The sequence below is a fragment of the Sycon ciliatum genome, chromosome 5 (assembly GCF_964019385.1).
Source record: "Sycon ciliatum chromosome 5, ocSycCili1.1, whole genome shotgun sequence".
Taxonomy (NCBI): Eukaryota; Metazoa; Porifera; class Calcarea; order Leucosolenida; family Sycettidae; genus Sycon; species Sycon ciliatum.
In genome coordinates, this window is record NC_088647.1 from 10,845,963 (window position 1) to 10,865,199 (window position 19,237).

At 45.8% G+C, this 19,237-nt stretch overlaps 2 protein-coding genes across 3 annotated transcripts; both read left to right on the forward strand.

Moving 5' to 3' along the window:
* Positions 1–2,607: 2,607 nt before the first annotated feature.
* Positions 2,608–5,843, forward strand: LOC135817591 (microtubule nucleation factor SSNA1-like). 2 transcript variants are annotated; one of them, XM_065330810.1, is made up of 3 exons: positions 2,608–3,046; positions 4,263–4,494; positions 4,984–5,843. In XM_065330810.1, exons 2-3 carry the CDS (start codon positions 4,264–4,266, stop codon positions 5,053–5,055), a joined length of 303 nt encoding a protein of 100 aa, XP_065186882.1. In that variant the 5' UTR covers positions 2,608–3,046; position 4,263; the 3' UTR covers positions 5,056–5,843. The 2 variants fall into 2 exon arrangements, with proteins under 2 accessions (XP_065186882.1, XP_065186881.1); XM_065330809.1 differs by having other exon boundaries at positions 2,609–3,046; positions 4,295–4,494.
* A 3,266-nt stretch (positions 5,844–9,109) lies between these two features.
* LOC135817588 (periodic tryptophan protein 1 homolog) lies at positions 9,110–11,289 on the forward strand. The gene has a single exon (XM_065330805.1). It carries the CDS (start codon positions 9,180–9,182, stop codon positions 10,773–10,775), a length of 1,596 nt encoding a protein of 531 aa, XP_065186877.1. The 5' UTR covers positions 9,110–9,179; the 3' UTR covers positions 10,776–11,289.
* Positions 11,290–19,237: the final 7,948 nt, after the last annotated feature.

A 19,237-nucleotide genomic window follows, 5' to 3' on the forward strand; every position in this document is an offset into this window, starting at 1 on the left:
CTCCCTGGCCGTTTTAGACGTCACCACTTTCAAGCCCATGGATCTTGAATAGCTTTTTTGCGCGAGTGTGTCGCGTGTCGCGTCGCAAGAAGTAGTTGTGAATCGGCCTTTATATTACGGAGGATTAGCAAGACGAAATTCGCGTTCGCGTTCGCTCTCCAAGGAAAGTCGAACTCAGTGACGGAATTCGCGTTGTGAGAAGGATTAGCAAACACGCACATGCATGACGTTGACACGACGTACATAATCATTGCGTACAGACTAGGCCCCGGCGGATAATGCTAGCATTATATCTAGCATATTTAGCACTTTCTGGAAACTTGCACTAGCATAATCAGCAGGTTTTGCAGAAAACTAGCATATTCTTGCGAAAACTAGCATATTGTTGCAAAACATGGGATTTTTGTTGTTGTTATTGTATCAAAAGTGGCTTCCTATGTTGTTGCCATGTGGTGATCATGAAGTATAATGTATTCTACCTGCACTATGCTAGCCTATAACGTTAAGCCCGATTCATACTTCATCTCGCGTACGGGAAATAGTTGAGCTCAGATCAACTTTTTCGCGACGCGACGCGTTTCCCGCAAGCGACATGAAGTATGAATCGGGCTTAAGTGTTGCATGGAGAACAATGTGTACCAGGTAAACAGAGTAGCCCTTGGCGGATAATGCTCGAAAAGGTGGCAGATTCTGCTCGAAAAGCAGTGAAATTGGCAGAACCATACAAACCTTATGGCGGGCAATTCCTCGAATTCTGCTCCATTGCTTTATCCACATACCAAACATGCATGAAACTTACCCGAAAAAGTACCGAATTCTGCCAATTTTTCTGCCGGCATTAGCCGCCAAGGCCTAAAACAGAGCACCAAGTTTTTAAATTAATATTACATCCCATGTTTTTGTGGAGTTGTGCGAAGTCCATCCGTGACACTTTTTTGACCCCATATAAAGTAGCATTAAATTGAGCATAACGAGCATAACGAGCATTAAAAGACTGCCCTGACACGAATCCGCGATTCGTTCCGCTCATCCATACAAAAACATATAGGGTAGATCTACCCTGTAAGAAGGCCCTAGGCCTGTGGGTCAGTGTGGGAATGCCCTATTAAAAATTTAAGAAAAAAATAAATAAATAATAATAATAATGCAATGAATATAACTAAATGCGCACTCATATCACAACCATGGGGACGAATCATGTACATGTATTCCAGAACGTTTTCTTGTCACAATTATCAATGGAATTCGTGACTAAAGAGAATGATGAAACTACAATAGGATTTATACACTTGGAGTGGAACAGCGAGGATACAAGCATAGTAAGAAAAATAGCACAAACCTAGGAACAATGTGCACAGGTAATAAACTATAGGTGAGGTGAGAAATGATAGGAAATTCAGCAAGTGCAGTGTGACAATGGACATGCATGTGCAAGTGTGTGTGAGTGCGAATTTAAGTGTGCGTGTGAGTGTGTGCGTGTGAGTGCGAATTCCAGTAAATTCGCACTCACACACACTTGCACATGCATGTCCATTGTCACACTGCACTTGCTGAATTTCCTATCATTTCTCACCTCACCTATAGTTTATTACCTGTGCACATTGTTCCTAGGTTTGTGCTATTTTTCTTACTATGCTTGTATCCTCGCTGTTCCACTCCAAGTGTATAAATCCTATTGTAGTTTCATCATTCTCTTTAGTCACGAATTCCATTGATAATTGTGACAAGTTCTGGAATACATGTACATGATTCGTCCCCATGGTTGTGATATGAGTGCGCATTTAGTTATATTCATTGCATTATTAAGATTATTGTCTCCACGTCGCCTTTTTAAATAATAATAATAATAATAATTCGTGTTCCGACTACTTTTCCGAACGAAAAATGCGAAAGTTCGCAATCCAGTTCGCGAACTGAAAAATGTTTGCGAACGCGAACGCGAATTTCGTCTTGCTAATCCGTATCTAATATTGACTGAGTACGAGGTCAATATAGGAAATAAAAGCCGAGTAAAAGGCCGAGGCGAAGCCGAGGTCTTTTACGAGGTTTTTATTTCCTATACTGACCAAGTACGAAGTCAATATTAGATTTATCACTACAAACAGTCCTTATTTCAAATTCCAGAACAATAACCTCATGAATCCCGGTTTTATGATTGCACAACCGTTGCACCACCACCTACTCATGCAGTGACAATGCTGCACTAGGCACCGTTCAACTGCGCAACCCCTTAAGCAGTCAAATATAAGCAGTCAACATAGCCCTAAGCCTAAGGAGTGAAATATGCAGGAATATTTGACTGCTTAGGTATGGCAAAAATCTATGTGAGTCTAAGTAAGGGAGTGATAATCCGTAGTACGAGTCGGTTTCGCAGCGACGTCGCAACAGTAGCCTAGCTAGCGCCTGGCAACCAAAAGTCTGTCAAAAGTCGTGACTCGTGTTAAAGTCCGCAATCATGTACACGTATGTGCCAGCGCAGTACAGACTCGACTAGACTCAGCTCAGTGGATCGACGTGCTAACGTTGTAACGAAGTGCAAACTGCTAGTGTAGCGGCATATTTCTGTACAGACTAGACTACAAAACATGATTGTATTTTGGCACGTCATGCAGTTCTTGCTCAGATCATCAGCAGGCCAAGTAATTATTTCAGCCAATTCAGACTTTCTAAACCAGGGCCCACCGGTGTTCCTGGAAGCTAAGCTGAGCTAAGCTAAGCTGAATCAGTTGAAATATTCACAGTCGTTAGTAGACCAGCGGCAAGGGATCGTTGCGTTGAGCTAGTGCCTGCAAGTAGCAGTTTCCACAGTCCAATGTGCTAAGGGTAGCAGAGCCAGCTAGCAAGATTCGACAAGCAATCCATTCCGAGTGCACTTCTGATAGATATATTCGGTCAGAGCATAGTTGCGAGTTATCTGCTGAGCGACGCACTAAGCTGACAGTGTCTAGTAACTGATCATTGACTTTGGCGATATAGCCTAGCCTAATAGCCATCATGTCTCAATCCGGAGCAGCCCTTCAAGAATACAACAATGAACTTGTGAAATGTAAGCCAAAGTACATGTATACAGTCAGACCTCGCTTATCCGGTCCTCTTTTATCCGGATCCCTCACCATCCGGAAGAAAATCGTTGGTTACCGATTTACAGCATATGCCATGCATACATACAGTATGTGTGTTCGATTATCCGGTTCCCTCGCCTATCCGGATAGTTTTGTGGAAAACGGATGTGTGCGGTTAAGCGAGGTCTGACTGTACTGCATGACACTGATATTGGCAAGATCATGATAAGCCTTGAGCTCTAATATCAGTGGCAAGGTCATGGTGAGCCTTGAGCTTTGATATTGGCAAGGTCATGATAAGCCTTGAGCTCTAATATTGACAAGGTCATGGTGAGCCTTGAGCTCTAATATTGGAAAGTTCATGATAAGCCTTGAGCTCTGGGCAGAGTCATGGTAGGGCTTGAGCTCTGGTAGACTCTACTGGCGGGGTCATGGTGAGCCTTGAGCTCTGGTGCTGGCAGGGTCTTGATGAGCCTTCAGCTCAGTTGTGAAATGCAAGGAAATTGACGTGTATTGATTAAACTCCTCACGTGGGTGATGCAAATCAGTTCCTGCATACACTGGGACACAGCAGGCGACTGCCAATTTGTGCGATTGAGCTTATGGAGCATGTGGGAAACACTGTTTTGGTGAACTCTATGGTGCAATCTCTCTTATCCAGGGTCCTTGGGCCCAAAGGATGCCCGTTCGTCATTTGCGTGTGTCTTTTTTTTAGCACCTATGCTGGCGACATCTCTCTAGTCGAACATTCTGTGCACAGTCTTGGCCGTGTGATCAGCAAATGGGCATTTTTAAGTTTTTTTTAAAGTTTAGTTTTGGGAACTCCTGCTATTAGCGTAAAGTACCGCGAGAGCGCCATCTCATCCTTTCGTGCTGATATTGTGGATGTGGCCAGGCTGCTGTCTGAAGGTCATACGACACGGACCTTGTACACAATATATTGCACGTTTTGCAGTCAATCCGTACCTTCGAGCGGACACGAGCTCCACACAAAACCTGCTAAGTGTAACCTTAGTACACTAAGTTTCTCACACCGGCGTACAAACTTCGTTGCACTCTGTCATACGATTTTCCTTTGCCTGGCTGTAAAATCAAGGCAGGGTGCTCTCGCGAGACGGCTCTGGCGGTACTTTGCGGTATATTCATTACCTCTGCCAGACTCATGATTATTATTTTTTTACAATGAAGCAACAAGCACAGTATGAATTTCCTTGCCTGGCCTGTTCATACAGGTATTGAGGACCTTTGCACCAAGCGTGATGAGTTGCATCGACAAATCTTGATAGAAGAGGAAGAGAAAGCAAAGATTCAACATGACATTCGCATCCTGACAGAACGTTTGGCAAAGGTGAATGAAAGCCTGGCAAAGAAGATGGCAGCAAGGAATGACTACGATCGCACTGTGAGCGAGACGGAAACAGCATACATGAAGGTAAGTGTGAAGAGAACTATGTCCAGCTTGATCTTGTGTTTTATGCCAGCAGCGGTACAGTACAATGTGTTGTTATGTCATCACTGACGGAATACCATCACTGTGCGGGTCATATTGTGGAAGGAGGGAGAGAGACACACACACGTGCACACACACACACGTCCCTTCATGTCTGGGCCCAATACGCTCAGTCAATGTGCCAAACCGTCAAACATGTCATCACTGACGGAATACCACCACTGTGGTCGTATTGTGGAAGGAGGGAGAGAGAGAGAGACACACACACACGTGCACGCACACACGTCCCTTCTTAAGGTACCCCCATGCCTGGGCCCAATACGCTCAGTCAATGTGCCAAACCGTCAAGAGTTCAAATAGATCCAGATGATTTTTATAAACTGCTCTTTGAACATTCGCATAGCTTCGCTATTATAAAGTTGTGATCACTATAATTATGGCTACTTTCACTATTGTTTTGTGTCTGTGTAGATATTGGAGAGTTCACAGAGCTTGCTTAAAGTTCTCAAGAAAGAAACAAGTGGATTGAAGCAGAAGACATGATTGCAAATATCAGCACTGTAAGAAGCTGAGTGCTTAGGACTAGTGACTGAAAAGGAAATGACCTTATAGCACACCAGGCTTTTCTTAGATACTGTGACTTTCGAAGGAGACAAGAAGGAAACTATTTTGATCGTAAAGGACACACCAACAGCAAGAACCCTGGCACTATTCAATCAATTTCACACATTCAGGAACGCCTTTCTGTGACAATGTCATGGATCTTGTTGATGCGCCTTTTGCCTTTTCTACAAACGGATATTTTTTCATTCCAGCATGATCTGCTAGAATGACTTTGAACACGTTCCTGCAACTGTGTCTATTCTTCCACTTGTAATTGTGTCTATTATAGAGAAAATTTCAAACACTTGAGTTGAATTGACTCATCACAATATACCGGAATGAGTAAATTGGCTTCGGTCTACTGTGTTTCCGTCTTACGTGGCTGGTTCTATTCACGGCTTGATCCTTACTTGCTCATTGCTTACAACATCTACATTTCACTGTGTACAGTTGTGAAGATGTGCTGGGTTACGATGGGCCAACGCTAGTGCACTTCCAATTTACATGTCCAGGCTACTTTAGAGCGGATGATCACTGGACATTGTCATACGTTGTAGAGCCTCTTTGTTGTCTATTCAGCCAACCAGTATGGAATGTAGTAGCTGTTGTACTTTCTGACTGTATATAGTATCTAGTTACAGTGGTGGATAGTTACTCTTAACTCGTATCCATAATTATGTTCCGTTCCTTTCTCTATTAAATTATTGGCTCGACAACCGAGTTTTATATTCTGCCAATGATATTTGCAGTTTGTGACACACGCGCCGTGATGGGACTACAGATTGGGAAACTAATTTATCTGTCCGAGTGTCGGCTGGGGTTCATTGATTGCATCATCATTGTCTACATGTCATACAGTGCTGGCAACTGAAATCCGACCCCCTGAGCGGTGGATTCACATTCTAGTGGTCTCTGTTTCGTAGTTTTACCATCCCGTGTTGGGTCTTTGCGACGTGAGCGCACCGCTCAGGGGGTCGGATTTCAGTTGCCAGCACTGTAGTTAATATCCGCACACCGGGACAGGCATGATAGTAGACACAGGCTGGCATGTATACACTATTATTATTATTACCTGTACATGCAGTTCTCGGTAACTTGATCAACCACCCCCCTCTGCCCCAGCCTATCATTTATGTGATGCACCCTTACTCAGTACTGGCAACGGTCATGATAAATCAGGCTAATCCTAAAATTACGAAGTAGTGGTTGCGACTTCGGCGATGACTTGTAAGAAAGGGTTTGCTCCCCACACCGGAGCTCGCGCTATTCCGCCGACTTTACTTGACACTTGACTGACTCACGACTGCTATCCAGAGCACACGAGAAGTCCATCGAACCTTCGACTCGGCAAACCTGCAAGAAAGCACCACTCCCTGCTCAATACACAGTGTTTCGGGGAATTCACCCCTCATCAGTTGAGCTTGAGTAGGCTGAGGAAGCGAGCTCCGGTGTGGGGAGCAAACCCTTTCTTAATCCTAAAATTAAAAAAAACAAAAAAAACAAAAAACGATCAGTACAGTGGTCACCACCTCTACAGCTAGCCTTGGGCACTGCAACAGAGAAAATTATTGTTCTATAATTAAACATACACTTATCTCTGACCGTGAAGTCGCCTGGGCCGCGATCCAGATACACTGTACGGGCCATACGCACACCTGGTGGCAGTAATAACTACCGTATTTTCCAAAGTATAAGCTGCACTATCACTACGATGGTCAAATTAACGAAGATAAGCAGGGTAAATGTCTGTATTTATCTTGTAGACACAGCCCAGTGGCAAATTCTATATAGCCAGTATGTATTTTCGCAGCCGGACCACTTATGGTGACGGACCACCTACATGTACATAGTCATTGTTCATTGTATGGTGCATAACAGGGGTCCAGCACCAGGTCCAGCCATGGCCGGCCGGCCCGTCCTCATTTCCATACTTGCCAACCCTACCGGAATTTCAGGGAAATCAAGGAAAACTCGCTTTCATCCCGGTATACCGGAAAAGTTATAACATCTACCGGATTTTCGAAAATGTCCGTCAACACCTTTTTTAAAAGTAGAAAGGAAAAGGACATTTGGAAACGAGTTAAGAGTAACTCTCCACCACTGTAACTAGATACTATATACAGTCAGAAAGTGCAACAACTAGGCACAAAACTGACAGAGTACTGAGACATTCGACGTCCTGACACCTAGCTTCAACACATCTCCGTAGCGCTAACCGACAGCCTTCCAACTTGGAAGGTTCAAGGTTATGGAAAGACCAAAGAGGGGAAGGCAAGCGCAACGAAAACGTCCATTATGTCCTTTTCCTTTCTACTTTTATTATTGGCTCAATACCCGAGTTTCAAATTGAACACCTTTTTTTGTTGATTTTCAGTGTTCTACAAGGCGCTAATGCAGCTTATTGGGTCGTTTTCGGCACTTGTGCCAGTGGTTGTGAGACTTGCCCACTCACCCCCACCGTTACCAGTGGTTACTACTGGCGTTAGGCGCTGCATCTGCCGCTAGGGTTTATCGGGTGTTAGCGGCCGTCGTGAGTTCCCTTCGGGAACGGATACGATAATTATTTACTTTTTTTTTTACTTACTTTTACAAGACGCTCGCTCGCAGTGCTGTGCCCAAAAGTTAAAACGAAGGCCTGTGGGGATTGCCCTATCAAAAATTTAATAATAATACACTCATACCTCGGTTATCCGGACCCTGAAGTTACGGGCACTTCGGTCTACCGGGCACTCTGGGGGCAACTTGAGTTTCAGTGGAAATATTACTACATACTCCTTTGTCACTTTGTGTGGAAAAAGTGACGTCACATCCTTGGCTCTGACCGCTGGAATGCCCTCCCAGCGGCGGTCCGCTCAAGTTCTTCCTTGCATACCTTCCGTAATTCTGTTCTTCATTTTTTAGGGTACCCTGTCAAAAGGCCTTAGGCCTGTGGGGATTGCCCTATCAAAAATTTAATAATAATAATAATAAATAATAATAATAACATGCCATGTTCTGTCACATGCCGCGCCATGTTTATTATGGCCTTTTCCCCATCAAGATGTATATGATTCGGAGTTACGGACATTTCAAAGTTACGGGCAGTGCAAGGTCCCGGACTGCCCGGATAAACGAGGTATGAGTGTACTGCAATAATACTGAAGTAATAATAAATAATGAAAGGTGTAGCGAGCGAGAACTTTTGAGTTAGCGCATAAAAAAGTACTTTTTTGTCGTACATGTACTATTTGCGAATGTTTTGTGGTCATGGTGACGTCACTATGATGTCATATACAATACTTTGCACAATTATGATGTAAAAATTGCAGATCAAGGAAAAATGGGCAAAAAAGGAAAACCGTCATCAGTATCAAGGACACTGTTTGCCAGGGCTATACATGTATATAGCCGGCTAGGGGTTGGCAAGTATGCATTTCTAAAACCGGTAAAACTATAGAAAATAATGTTTATTTGCGGTCATATATCCCATTTGGCCGGAATGCCTGAAATCTCAGTGCTACGGCTCGGGCTGCATAGAAAGTGTGTCGATCACGAGTGATCAGCCTAGCGCCTGCGGACCAAGGCAAGCTACTGACTAACACTAGTAACAGTCGGTGCATAAGCCATTGATAGTGTTCGAGGATAACAGCTGTACAGGTGCCAGGAGGACCAAAGTTTGGGCACGACTCCCTGCCTGGCCTGGTCCAAACCATCCGCCCTTGCGCACCAGCATACTACCGGTAGTATTCGACTACAACTGTACACTTTGTTTTGCAGTATGCAGCTGACTTGTTGAATGCTTTGCGCACCAAGCATGTTCGAATCATAGCCTAGACATCGGTACACCTTCGCCTTCGTGTCGTGGTCGGTGGAAAATGGCGTTGTGCCGGGGCCGGGCGCGGGGGCGCCCCGCCATCCCGGATATCCCGAGCACAAAATTTATTTCACACTGCTGTGTAACACGTGTATGATTATGTACGTGATCGTGAGGAAAGTGAAAATATTAATTCTTTGAAGCAAGTGCATGGCAGTATAAACTCGATTTCTTTGTGCTTATTTTGTAAGATTCAACAGATGATGTAAGGATGCCGTCTTCCATCGTTCCTTGTGTTACTTGGGTGCCTAAAGGCAAAGCGAAGCAGCACCCAACCAAGATCACTCTTAGTCCAGAAGAGCTGCGTGCCCTTTGGGAAAAAGCCGATTCTGAGCTGAAAGAGAATGAAGAAGAATTGAGACAGATTGTGAAGGAAGAGCTTGATGGACCTGAAAGTGATGAGGAGGATGACCCTGAGCTGGCCAAGTTTGACCTGGATAATTATGATGATGACGAGGTGGATGGAGAGGAGAAAGGGGTACTTCTAGCCGGTTTAGAGGGTGCGTTTACAGACATGCTCATTCAGTCAGGTGCTGATGAGTACATCACCTTGGAGAAGGAGAAGGGTTCAGACGACGAAGATGACGAGATCAAAGCAGAAGACAGTCTGCTAGTCGTGGGTAAAGTAGCAGATGATCTCAGCACGCTGGAAATCATGGTGTACAATGAGAATGAAGGCAGTGAATATGTTCATCACGACCAGCTCCTGGATATTTTCCCTCTGTGCTTAGAGTGGATGGACTTTCCTGTGCACATTGACAACCCACAGGAGCAGCAGAGTACTCGAGCAAACATTATTGTGGCCGGGAGTATGATGCCATGCCTAAATTTCTGGAATTTGGATGTTGTGGACACAATGGAACCGGCTCTTCAGCTTGGATCGACCAAACGTTCTAAAAAGAAGAAAAATGCAGGAATTGGTCACAATGATGCAGTGTTGTCACTGGCATGGAACCCCATTGCTCGCCATCTTCTTGCTTCGGCATCAGCGGACTGCACTGTTATTGTGTGGGACTTGCGGAGTCGTACATGCGCTCAGACACTGAAAGCGCACAATGATAAAGTGCAGACCCTGGCATGGCATCCATTTGAGGCTACGTCGCTACTTAGTGGCGGTATGGATAAGTCTGTGCGTCTGTATGACTGCAGAGATCCAGAGAAGACCACCAGGGCATGGCCAGTGTCTGGAGAAGTTGAGAATGTCTTATGGAATCGATTTGAACCATATCAGTTTCTTGCCAGCTGTGACGATGGCTTCATCTATTGTATGGATGTGCGCCAAGCTGGTAATAAGCCACTGTACCAGCTGTCAGCCCATTCCAAAGCAGTCAACGCCATCAGCATGAGTCCAACCGTAGAGGGTGTCCTGGCATCTGTGTCTAGTGACCGAGAGCTCAAGGTATGGGATATCCAGGGCGGTAAACCGTCTTGTGTTCTCTCGCGCAATATGAAGATGGGTGAGCTGTTGTCAACAGCGTTCTGCCATGATGCTCCGTTCACCCTTGCTATTGGTGGAGAGAAGCAGGGCGTACGCATTCTCAACCTTCTGGAAAACGCCACCATTCGTAATCACTTTGCTGGTCGTCAGCCAAAGACGTTGCAGTGGGTGACATCAGCTGAGGAAAACAGTGAAGCCGCCACTGCTGCGTCTGCTGCTGCTGCGATGGATACTGGTGATGCAGCCACGGCATCTGCGTCAAGCAGTCCTATTGCTGCTGCTGCTGCCAACTCTTCAAGTGAAGGCAAGGCCTCCAAAAAGAAGAAATCGAAAACCGGCAAGAATAAGCGGACAAAGCATAGGAAGTAACGTTGCGGTGTTACCACTATCTCATGTACAGCATAATGTAAATATGAATTTCGTCTGTCGTTGCCACTATCTCATGTACAGCATAATGTAAATATTAATTGCCTCTGTGGTTGCCCCGGAGTATAGCCTTGTCTGTGCAGTGGTGTGTTCGTGAGTCAACGCAGGACTCTCGTGTACGCTGGTGCCTTTGCTAGTCATGCGATGAGAAACTCACCGACTTACCAGTTTGAGCACTTGGATGTATTACACTCTCGGCTCCGGTTCGATTTCACTGTCATTCTTTGTACTTCAAGTATTTCTACCTTTGTATGATATAATACCATGATTACACCACTGACAGTTGCTTGCGGGCATTACAGAGTCCTAGAGACTGGGAGCATAGATCGTGGAGTTTTGCCCAGTTCTTGTCGTGGTTGCTGGTCGCTGTGCTGCATGTACCGGCGGTATGTGTACCTGTAAATCATGTATGCTGCAAGAGGAGCGCATGCACTGGCTCAGTGCCGGCTGTTTTTGATAGTGGCATCATAGTGTGTACAGAGTGTGATAGCCTGCCGTGACGGCACTTTGGATATTGTGTATTGGCAATACCCAACTCATATTAAAGGGGAAGTTAAGGCAAAAATTAAAATTTCACTAGTTGTAGTCTTCGGGGTGCTGAGTCGAATGGTCTTGGTCCGAGAAAGCTGAGACGCTCCCTTCCTACTTGAATCCCAATCGAACTCGCGCACTTCCACCGAAACTGGGTGACTGCGCCCTACTAGATGGGGATTTGTATGCAAAATGTCACTAAAAGCGCCATTTCGTTCTTAAAGCACGGATGACCGCGATTGGCCCATATGTTGTACTCTTTTGGACGCTGAGTCGACTGGTTTTGGTCCGAAAAGGCTGCGATGCAGCGTTCCTCCTTTATTCACAATCGAACATGGTTGAAGAAGCGGTCACGTGCTCCTGGGTGCCCAAATCACCTGGTCACCACGCCAGCAGGGGACAACTTTCACACCAAGGTTCAACTCGAGTGACAGGACTGCACCCAAAAAAGGTCAAACAGGCTAGTAAGTTGTACCCTGCAGGCACGGTGACCAGGTGACTAGCGTACGCAGGAGCACGTGACCGCTTGTTCAACCATGTTCGATTGGGAATAAAGGAGGAACGCTGCATCGCAGCCTTTTTGGACCAAAACCAGTCGACTCAGCGTCCAAAAGACTACAACATATGGGCCAATCGCGGTCATCCGTGCTTTTATAAGAACGAAATGGCGCTTTTAGTGACATTTTGCATACAAATCCCCATCTAGTAGGGCGCAGTCACCCAGTTTCGGTGGAAGTGCACGAGTTCGATTGGGATTCTAGTAGGAAGGGAGCGTCTCAGCTTCCTCGGACCACGACCATTCGACTCAGCACCCCGAAGACTACAACTGGTGAAATTTTAATTTTTGCCTTAACTTCCCCTTTAATTAACTCCCACTGATTGAAAAAATAGAAGAGAAGAAAGATTGAAAATGCCAAATCACCTCGCAGAACTCCTGGATTTCGATTCTCGACTGCTTGTACCCTAGCTGCCAGTGCCAGACTATGGAACCGTATCTGTTGCTTCAATTACATTCAATGCATCCGAAATATTCACCTACCTACATGTACAGTAAACATTGAAACAGAGGCTGGCCCCAATAAAGATGCTGATAGTACACATGTAGCATGTGATTGGACCGTCTTCTTACACGGGACGGGGCTGGGGGTCTGAACTGCAGGACTATTCAATCCAGATATTGTGCACGTCGACTGAACAACATTGGATGTAGATTCGGAAATTTTGGGCATGAACTTGGGGCATTCTCTCCTTTTTGGGGGTTTCGGCTTTCATGCATGTGAATGACTTCACTTCATGCATTAGCACAGCATTCAAGCTTAATGCATTAGGCTTTGGGTGTTCGGCCCTCATGAATCAGCTGACCTAGTTATGGATGCACCGCCACCCTTCCCCAGCCGCGGCTCAGCAGCATGCATTATCATCGCAATGAATAATCCGTCACTGCTGACGTCATTATTCATGAGCCATTCATTCCCACTAGGCAAACCTCTGCCACACGCACACACACACACTCTGCCAAATGGAATGAAGTCCATCAGGATCACCCAGCTTGCACTAGCCACTGACTCAACCAGTCTTGCTACAGAGCAATCGGTGATCCTGAAAGAGTTCATCCCTGAAACAAACTTAAAAACAGGCAACAACATGACTGCATGCACACCTACTCTGCTGATACGACACTGTGAATCACAATGGAATAGAAAGACCCAGCAATATACAGAAACATCTACATGTATAACCCATCCCCTCCCAGGGTGACAGGTGTTCTGTTCAAGCCCACATCCCCGACCAAAATAATAATTCCCAGGACGGGGCTTGCTGGCGATGGCAGGCTTGGGTCGCTCCTTGACTTGGCATCCGATGTGCAAGACCATACCAAAGCATATGGTCAGTAGCATCGGCATTTCTTGGTGGCTGAAATGCTGTAGTGTTAGCTGCCTATGAGCATAGGCGAGTGAAGAACACAGAACAGAAGCGAGGCGCAAGGTAGGAACAAGAAATGCACCTGGGGATGGTTTTACTTCCCACCCAAACACTGTAAATGTACATCCAACAGACAAAACTCAATTGTCAAGCTAACTCCAGAGAGCTACAATTCAAACGGAAGCATGCAGTTGTGCATCAAGCACTCTGACCAGCAGTCAAGTTTTTTCTGTGAGAGGTATAATTCTCAGACTCTGGGATGTCACCCTAAGGTAGGACATTACACGGGATTGTCAAGCTGACTACGGAGTTCGGAGAGCTGTAATTCTCAGAATCCGGGACACCAACCCACAGGTAGAACGTTAGCATGCCGGTCAACACATTGCACTGGAAACCAAGGCTCAAGAGGCTTAGACCCACTGTAATTAGGGTTGGGTCACAGGGGCTTTGCCATCATTCCACTACACCGCTATACTACAACAGATCTTTACAGAGCACTGCATTATGGTTTACCTTGCACGGCTCCGGCAACACCATCAAGTCCTCCGTCCACGACGCTTGACCTGGACTGGTGAGAAGAAACACACAGGAGATAGCAAAACCGATGAACCGGTACTACAACATCAGTACCCTAACTACCCACCCGTGGGGATTGCCAAAGCATGCGAACAAGACCATGTGGGAAGCAGGCAGGGTTACATCAACATGCTACTACCCAGGGTGGATGAAAACAGTGAAGCATGCATTGCTGTACAAACCAACTCCCTGAATGCAGAGGGACCTATGGGGGAAGGGTTGGGATAGAAAGTCATGCAGAATGCAAACTACACTCATAACAGACCAGTGCAAAAGTTCTGGCTGAAGATCTAATGACTTGATAGGTAATGAAGTTCAGGTTGAGCAAACTTGTTTTTGTCTGGGTGGAAATGAAACAAAGAAGACCTTTTGCACTGGTCTATTGATGCAAGTGACATGCACAGCAAAGAGATACTTAGACTGTTTATGACGACGGTGATGTCCGTAGCGCTCGTCGTCCATCTTGACGCTGGGCTTGACGGACTACAGGGAAGCATAAGAGCAAACAATAGTAGTTAGAACAAATAATGCAGACAATACAAGCAACAATGAATACAATGCATACAAAGTAATCAATTATGCACCCCACATCATATTTCCGCAAACACTTCCAACAGGAAAAAGTTCACTGAAATTTCATTGGTTTGAGGGAAAGATGCAAACAGGTAAAGTCTGAAGAAAAAAATTGAGTGTCACCACCAGGACTCGAACCAGGGACCTTCGCTCGACGCCAGCGATGCTCTAACCACTGAGCTACGGTATAGTTAACATCCTGGCAGAGACCGTTCAGCATTTTCTTCAGACTTCTTTTTGTTTCAGAAGGCATAACATGTCCCTTTCAAGCAAATTCTCTGCACGCGTCATGAAAGTACAACTGAAATGATTTTTGTTTGATAAAATCTTCACATGTAACTGCTCCAGAGCAAGTGATATCTTCCTTTTCTATAGCTCTCAGACGTGGAAAACGTCAAGGAAATGGAAGTGTTTGCGGAAAAGGAACACACTAGGCAACTCCCTCCCCCAGCCAATTTAAAAATGGGCGCTGTCGCACAGGAGAATATTTTTGGACAAACTGACCAGCAGCTCGCGCAGAATTTTGTAGAGATTTATACTACTAGAAATGTCCTGCAGTTCTTAATGGTCTCGAATTTGGAAAGTATCCGCCGGATGCAATATTGATGACTTTGAGTTACAGATTAGTCTGGGTGCTTTCTGCAGCTTTTACCGCCTATAGAAAATAGTGCATGGGCTTCTAGCCACAACTAGACTCACGCTGATATTCAAAGAAATTCTGTGATCTATGACCACCAATAGGTGTGTCTTCAGTGTTTTCATACAAATTGGCTGGAGGGAGATAATTTACCCAGGCATTAGTACCATACTGTCATGGCTGACAGTCTGGTAAAACAATACATCACAGAAATACTTAGGGTTTTGGTCACCCGTCCTAAGGCGATGTGGCGTTGATCTCCCTGCAGCAACACAAACAAAAGGCACACATTTCGATCAGGCTCTGATTTCATGCTATTGTTAATACAGTGTCGTCAGACCTCAGTCAGGGGGGGGGGAGGAGGAGGGAGGGGCGCACACTCAATCATGGCAGACAAGGTTCACATCCGGATGGCATTTCTATTTGGATGCTTTTGCGCCAGAACTACTGGCAATTCAAATGACAAACGTGGTATGCGGAGTCATACATGTACATACCTGGTCCTCCTGCCGACGTTGTTGTTCAATGGCAAGCATCCAGCCCCGGGCTTGATGGGTCTGGACCTGTAGAGGTGAAAACAGTCAAGAATACCAGGTATGAGAATGCTGGCCAAGTGCTCCGACCGGCAGATGCCCTATGCAATCCAGTTCTGGCATCACAGCAGTTACATGTACAAGTAATAATTTTAGTGATATGCACCAACACTAGTATACATCACTTGGTTCTTACTTCATGGTTTCACGCAATTGGCTTTGTGAATAAACTTTTCTGAAGTCCATAGGCATAGGGGCTACTTACGCCAAAGAAAGCATGGTCATCTTTCGATTCCACATATTTGATCTTTCCCCCCAGGACAGTCCCAATCAGTCTGTTTCTTAGAAACCACTGTTGGCCTTGGTAACGTTAGAGCGCTTGAAGCTTGTTGGACAAAAAAATGTACAGCTGCGAAGTGCAGGTACGTCGAGCATGTTAATTTTTTAGCTCGACGCCCGAAGACATTACGGAAGTTTCGGAGAGTATCATGCCTCCTTTTTTGGCATGATATCCTTGATCAGCCAAGTCAAGGAGTCGACCAAGCCTGCCATCACCAGCAACCCCCATACCCCATCCATACTCAATCCCCGTGGGCTGAACAGAACACCTGTCTTTTTATGGCAACCCGTTTGAGGACTTCCCGTGATTTCCCAACTGCTGTTTAAGTTCAGGGGCAAAACAAAATCATAAGGTGAAAGATGAGAGTCCTGTAGAGGAAGGAGAAGAAAAGGGGGGGGACCACATACACACAGATCACGTGCAAACTGCGATGCATATACAGAACAAACACGGCATGGACATTTGCATGTAGCCACACACATACACACACACAAACGTTTCAGAAAACAAAACGAAAGAGAGACTTCATTGTGTCACGTAGCATACAGGACTCTGTAGAGCAAATCATGGTGGATTTCTAGCCTAATTCCCCCCATTTTATGACCTCGGAGTGAGCCATCATAATCAGTGCACTCTATACACAATGCAACCACCACCATCCATTAGAAAAAGAACACACAGCTTACAATGTACAAGTAAATGCTTTGAGCAGCACTCCTGATCAATCAACAAAAGAATTGCAGTGGCCGGAAAATAAAGGTTACCACATTTTCATGGGATGTCGTTCAGTTCGCTGCACGATGAAGAAGACGGGCGACCAGCAGCAGCATTCTGGATAGCGGAGTGTTCTTGCGATGCTGGTAAGTTTGTGCCGGCAGGAAGAAGGTACGGATCACCTGCACAAATAATAATTAATTAACTCACATGCACTCGACGCCATACACGTCATGCCGCAAACAGCAAAAGCACCACAAAGCTCGATACACAGACCGCTAACACATGTGTTCGATGCACTCAACATCCACAAAACGGACATTAATTTTCAGACAGCACAAAGTAAAGTATTCAAAGGGAGTCCCGCAGCGGTGCAAAACACCTTCCTACAACATGCATTTAATTTCACTTTTCCTCCGTCTTCCCATTGGATGGGTGTGGAAAAACGTGGCCCAAATGAGCCCCACGGAATTGCCGTGTTTCTGCTCGCCTGTTCCGCTGTCAATACAAAGATGTAGGCTGCTTCAAATTTACGCGCGAGGTGCAAGCTGATGTGTGCCGGCATGGTAGAAGAGTCTTCACGCACTCGCGAACAGAAGAAAAGTGAACAAAGGAGAAGCAAAATCATGAAAACTAACGAACGCATAAAATGATAAGGCCATAAACACACTCGTGAAGACAAATCTACCACAGCCATTGGCCCAATCCGCATCAGTACGACTGGTCGACTGTTTCCTGAAACGAGCACGCTGCGGAATTTCGCATCGTCAAAGAGAACGGATATCAACAATCGTATTCTGCCACATACGCGCTACGGACACGCACTGCGCCCCGTGCGAATACATTGACATTGTACTATGCATGAATACTGCCTGGCGTCGACTCTACCTGCTAATTACACACAGGCATAGCACAACAGAACTGCTAGCAAATTTGCTTGATCACTTCTCAAACGTACCTAAGTCCTTGCAAGTCCACGCCTCCTGGCGTGAAGATTTAACTTGGCTGGAGATAAGTTAGGGACCGGTCACCTATCGCTGACCTCGGACAGACGACAGCATCAGATGAAGCTGTGAAAGAGTGGCTGTGGTGGGACCTATAGGCGTCCTCTTCGGTTCGACAGGCACACCTCTTCCCGGGACACCGGGCATCTTCTGAGCAATATTCCTGCCAAATCAAGAAGCAGGGAAGCAGCGAATACTTATACACTGTACACTGTACATGACTGTATACTGTACTGCCGTCGTCACCCATACTACTTACTAGGAATGAACCACCCATACCAGGAATTAACTCCCTCGAGATTGCCAGCTATTGCCAGTATTGGAAGCGTAGGGACAAGTGAAGACAATCTCGACCACAAAATACAAACACCGCTCAGGACCCTTATCTAGCGACCATGTGCGCGCCCGCGCGGGAGTTGGATGCGCGGTGCGCATGCGCGATGGGTAGCCTTATGGCCAGCAAAGAATGTTCAAGGCTGTCGAGCACGGATCTTGCCGAGAAGCAACTAACTAATTACCTAGGTTAGTGCCATGATCCGGAGGCTGAAGCAGAAACATGCAGAAATGAAAGAAGGCGGTTTTCTAATCGTCCTGAAGGGTCTCATGTACAGAATCGTCAAGACATGCTAAAGCAGGTCTATCTAAGCAGCTAGCAAACACCAAACTGCCTTACTGGCAAAGGACGCAACCTCATTACCGAGCATTTCAACCACAAGAAATCAAGTTGGCATAGCCGATAATAGCCCAGAGTCCATGCCAGAGATACATGTAGCTTCGTTGTCACTTTTCTACAACAAATTCCATTTTGGCTCAAGGAAACCATATTTTTGAAAACGACCTTACGTTTCGCATTTGTACCAGGAACGAACTGCTCGCTATCCAGGCGTTGGATAAAGCATGATTGGTTCTCTACACCTTCAGTATGACTGTGGCACGAAACCTACAGTGGCCTTCAAAAGTGACAACACAAACAAAAGAGGAACAACCCGAAGCCGCACAGCGAAACGAACCACATAGCCAACTTACATTACCAGGAAGACGAATAAGAAGAAGGAGGAAGATTGATTGGGAAGATGGTGTTATTGAGCATGCGCTGTTAGCCTTGTTCAAAACAGTAGCTGCATGTTGATTGGTTGATTTCGTGAAATGCCAACCATCCGTTCTTGTGCAGCTGCTTGATCATGACCATTGGCATTGCCATTGCATGCCATTGGGACGAGCACTTGTCTTGTACTGGACGCAGCGCTAGCGATGCTGCGGGCTATGTGACCATGGTGACGACCTTTGGATCTTCGGCTTGATGTCTGATCGCATTGTCGAGATCTGTTGCATCTCTTTCGTCTGCGTGACTCGGATCAGAGCAGCTGACAAGTACATAATCATTGTAGAAACAGGGATCGATTGCCAACTAACGTTACCGTTCTCAGGAGAAGTAGCACTTTTCTCCAAGGCCGAAAGGGGGTGCGACCAGGGCAGGCCGGAGCCCTACACAGTCATGTGTGAGTGATGCCTGAGTCCTGTGCCACACGTGACCAGGTGACGTAGACTCCCTCGCCTGATACTTGATAGTCTAG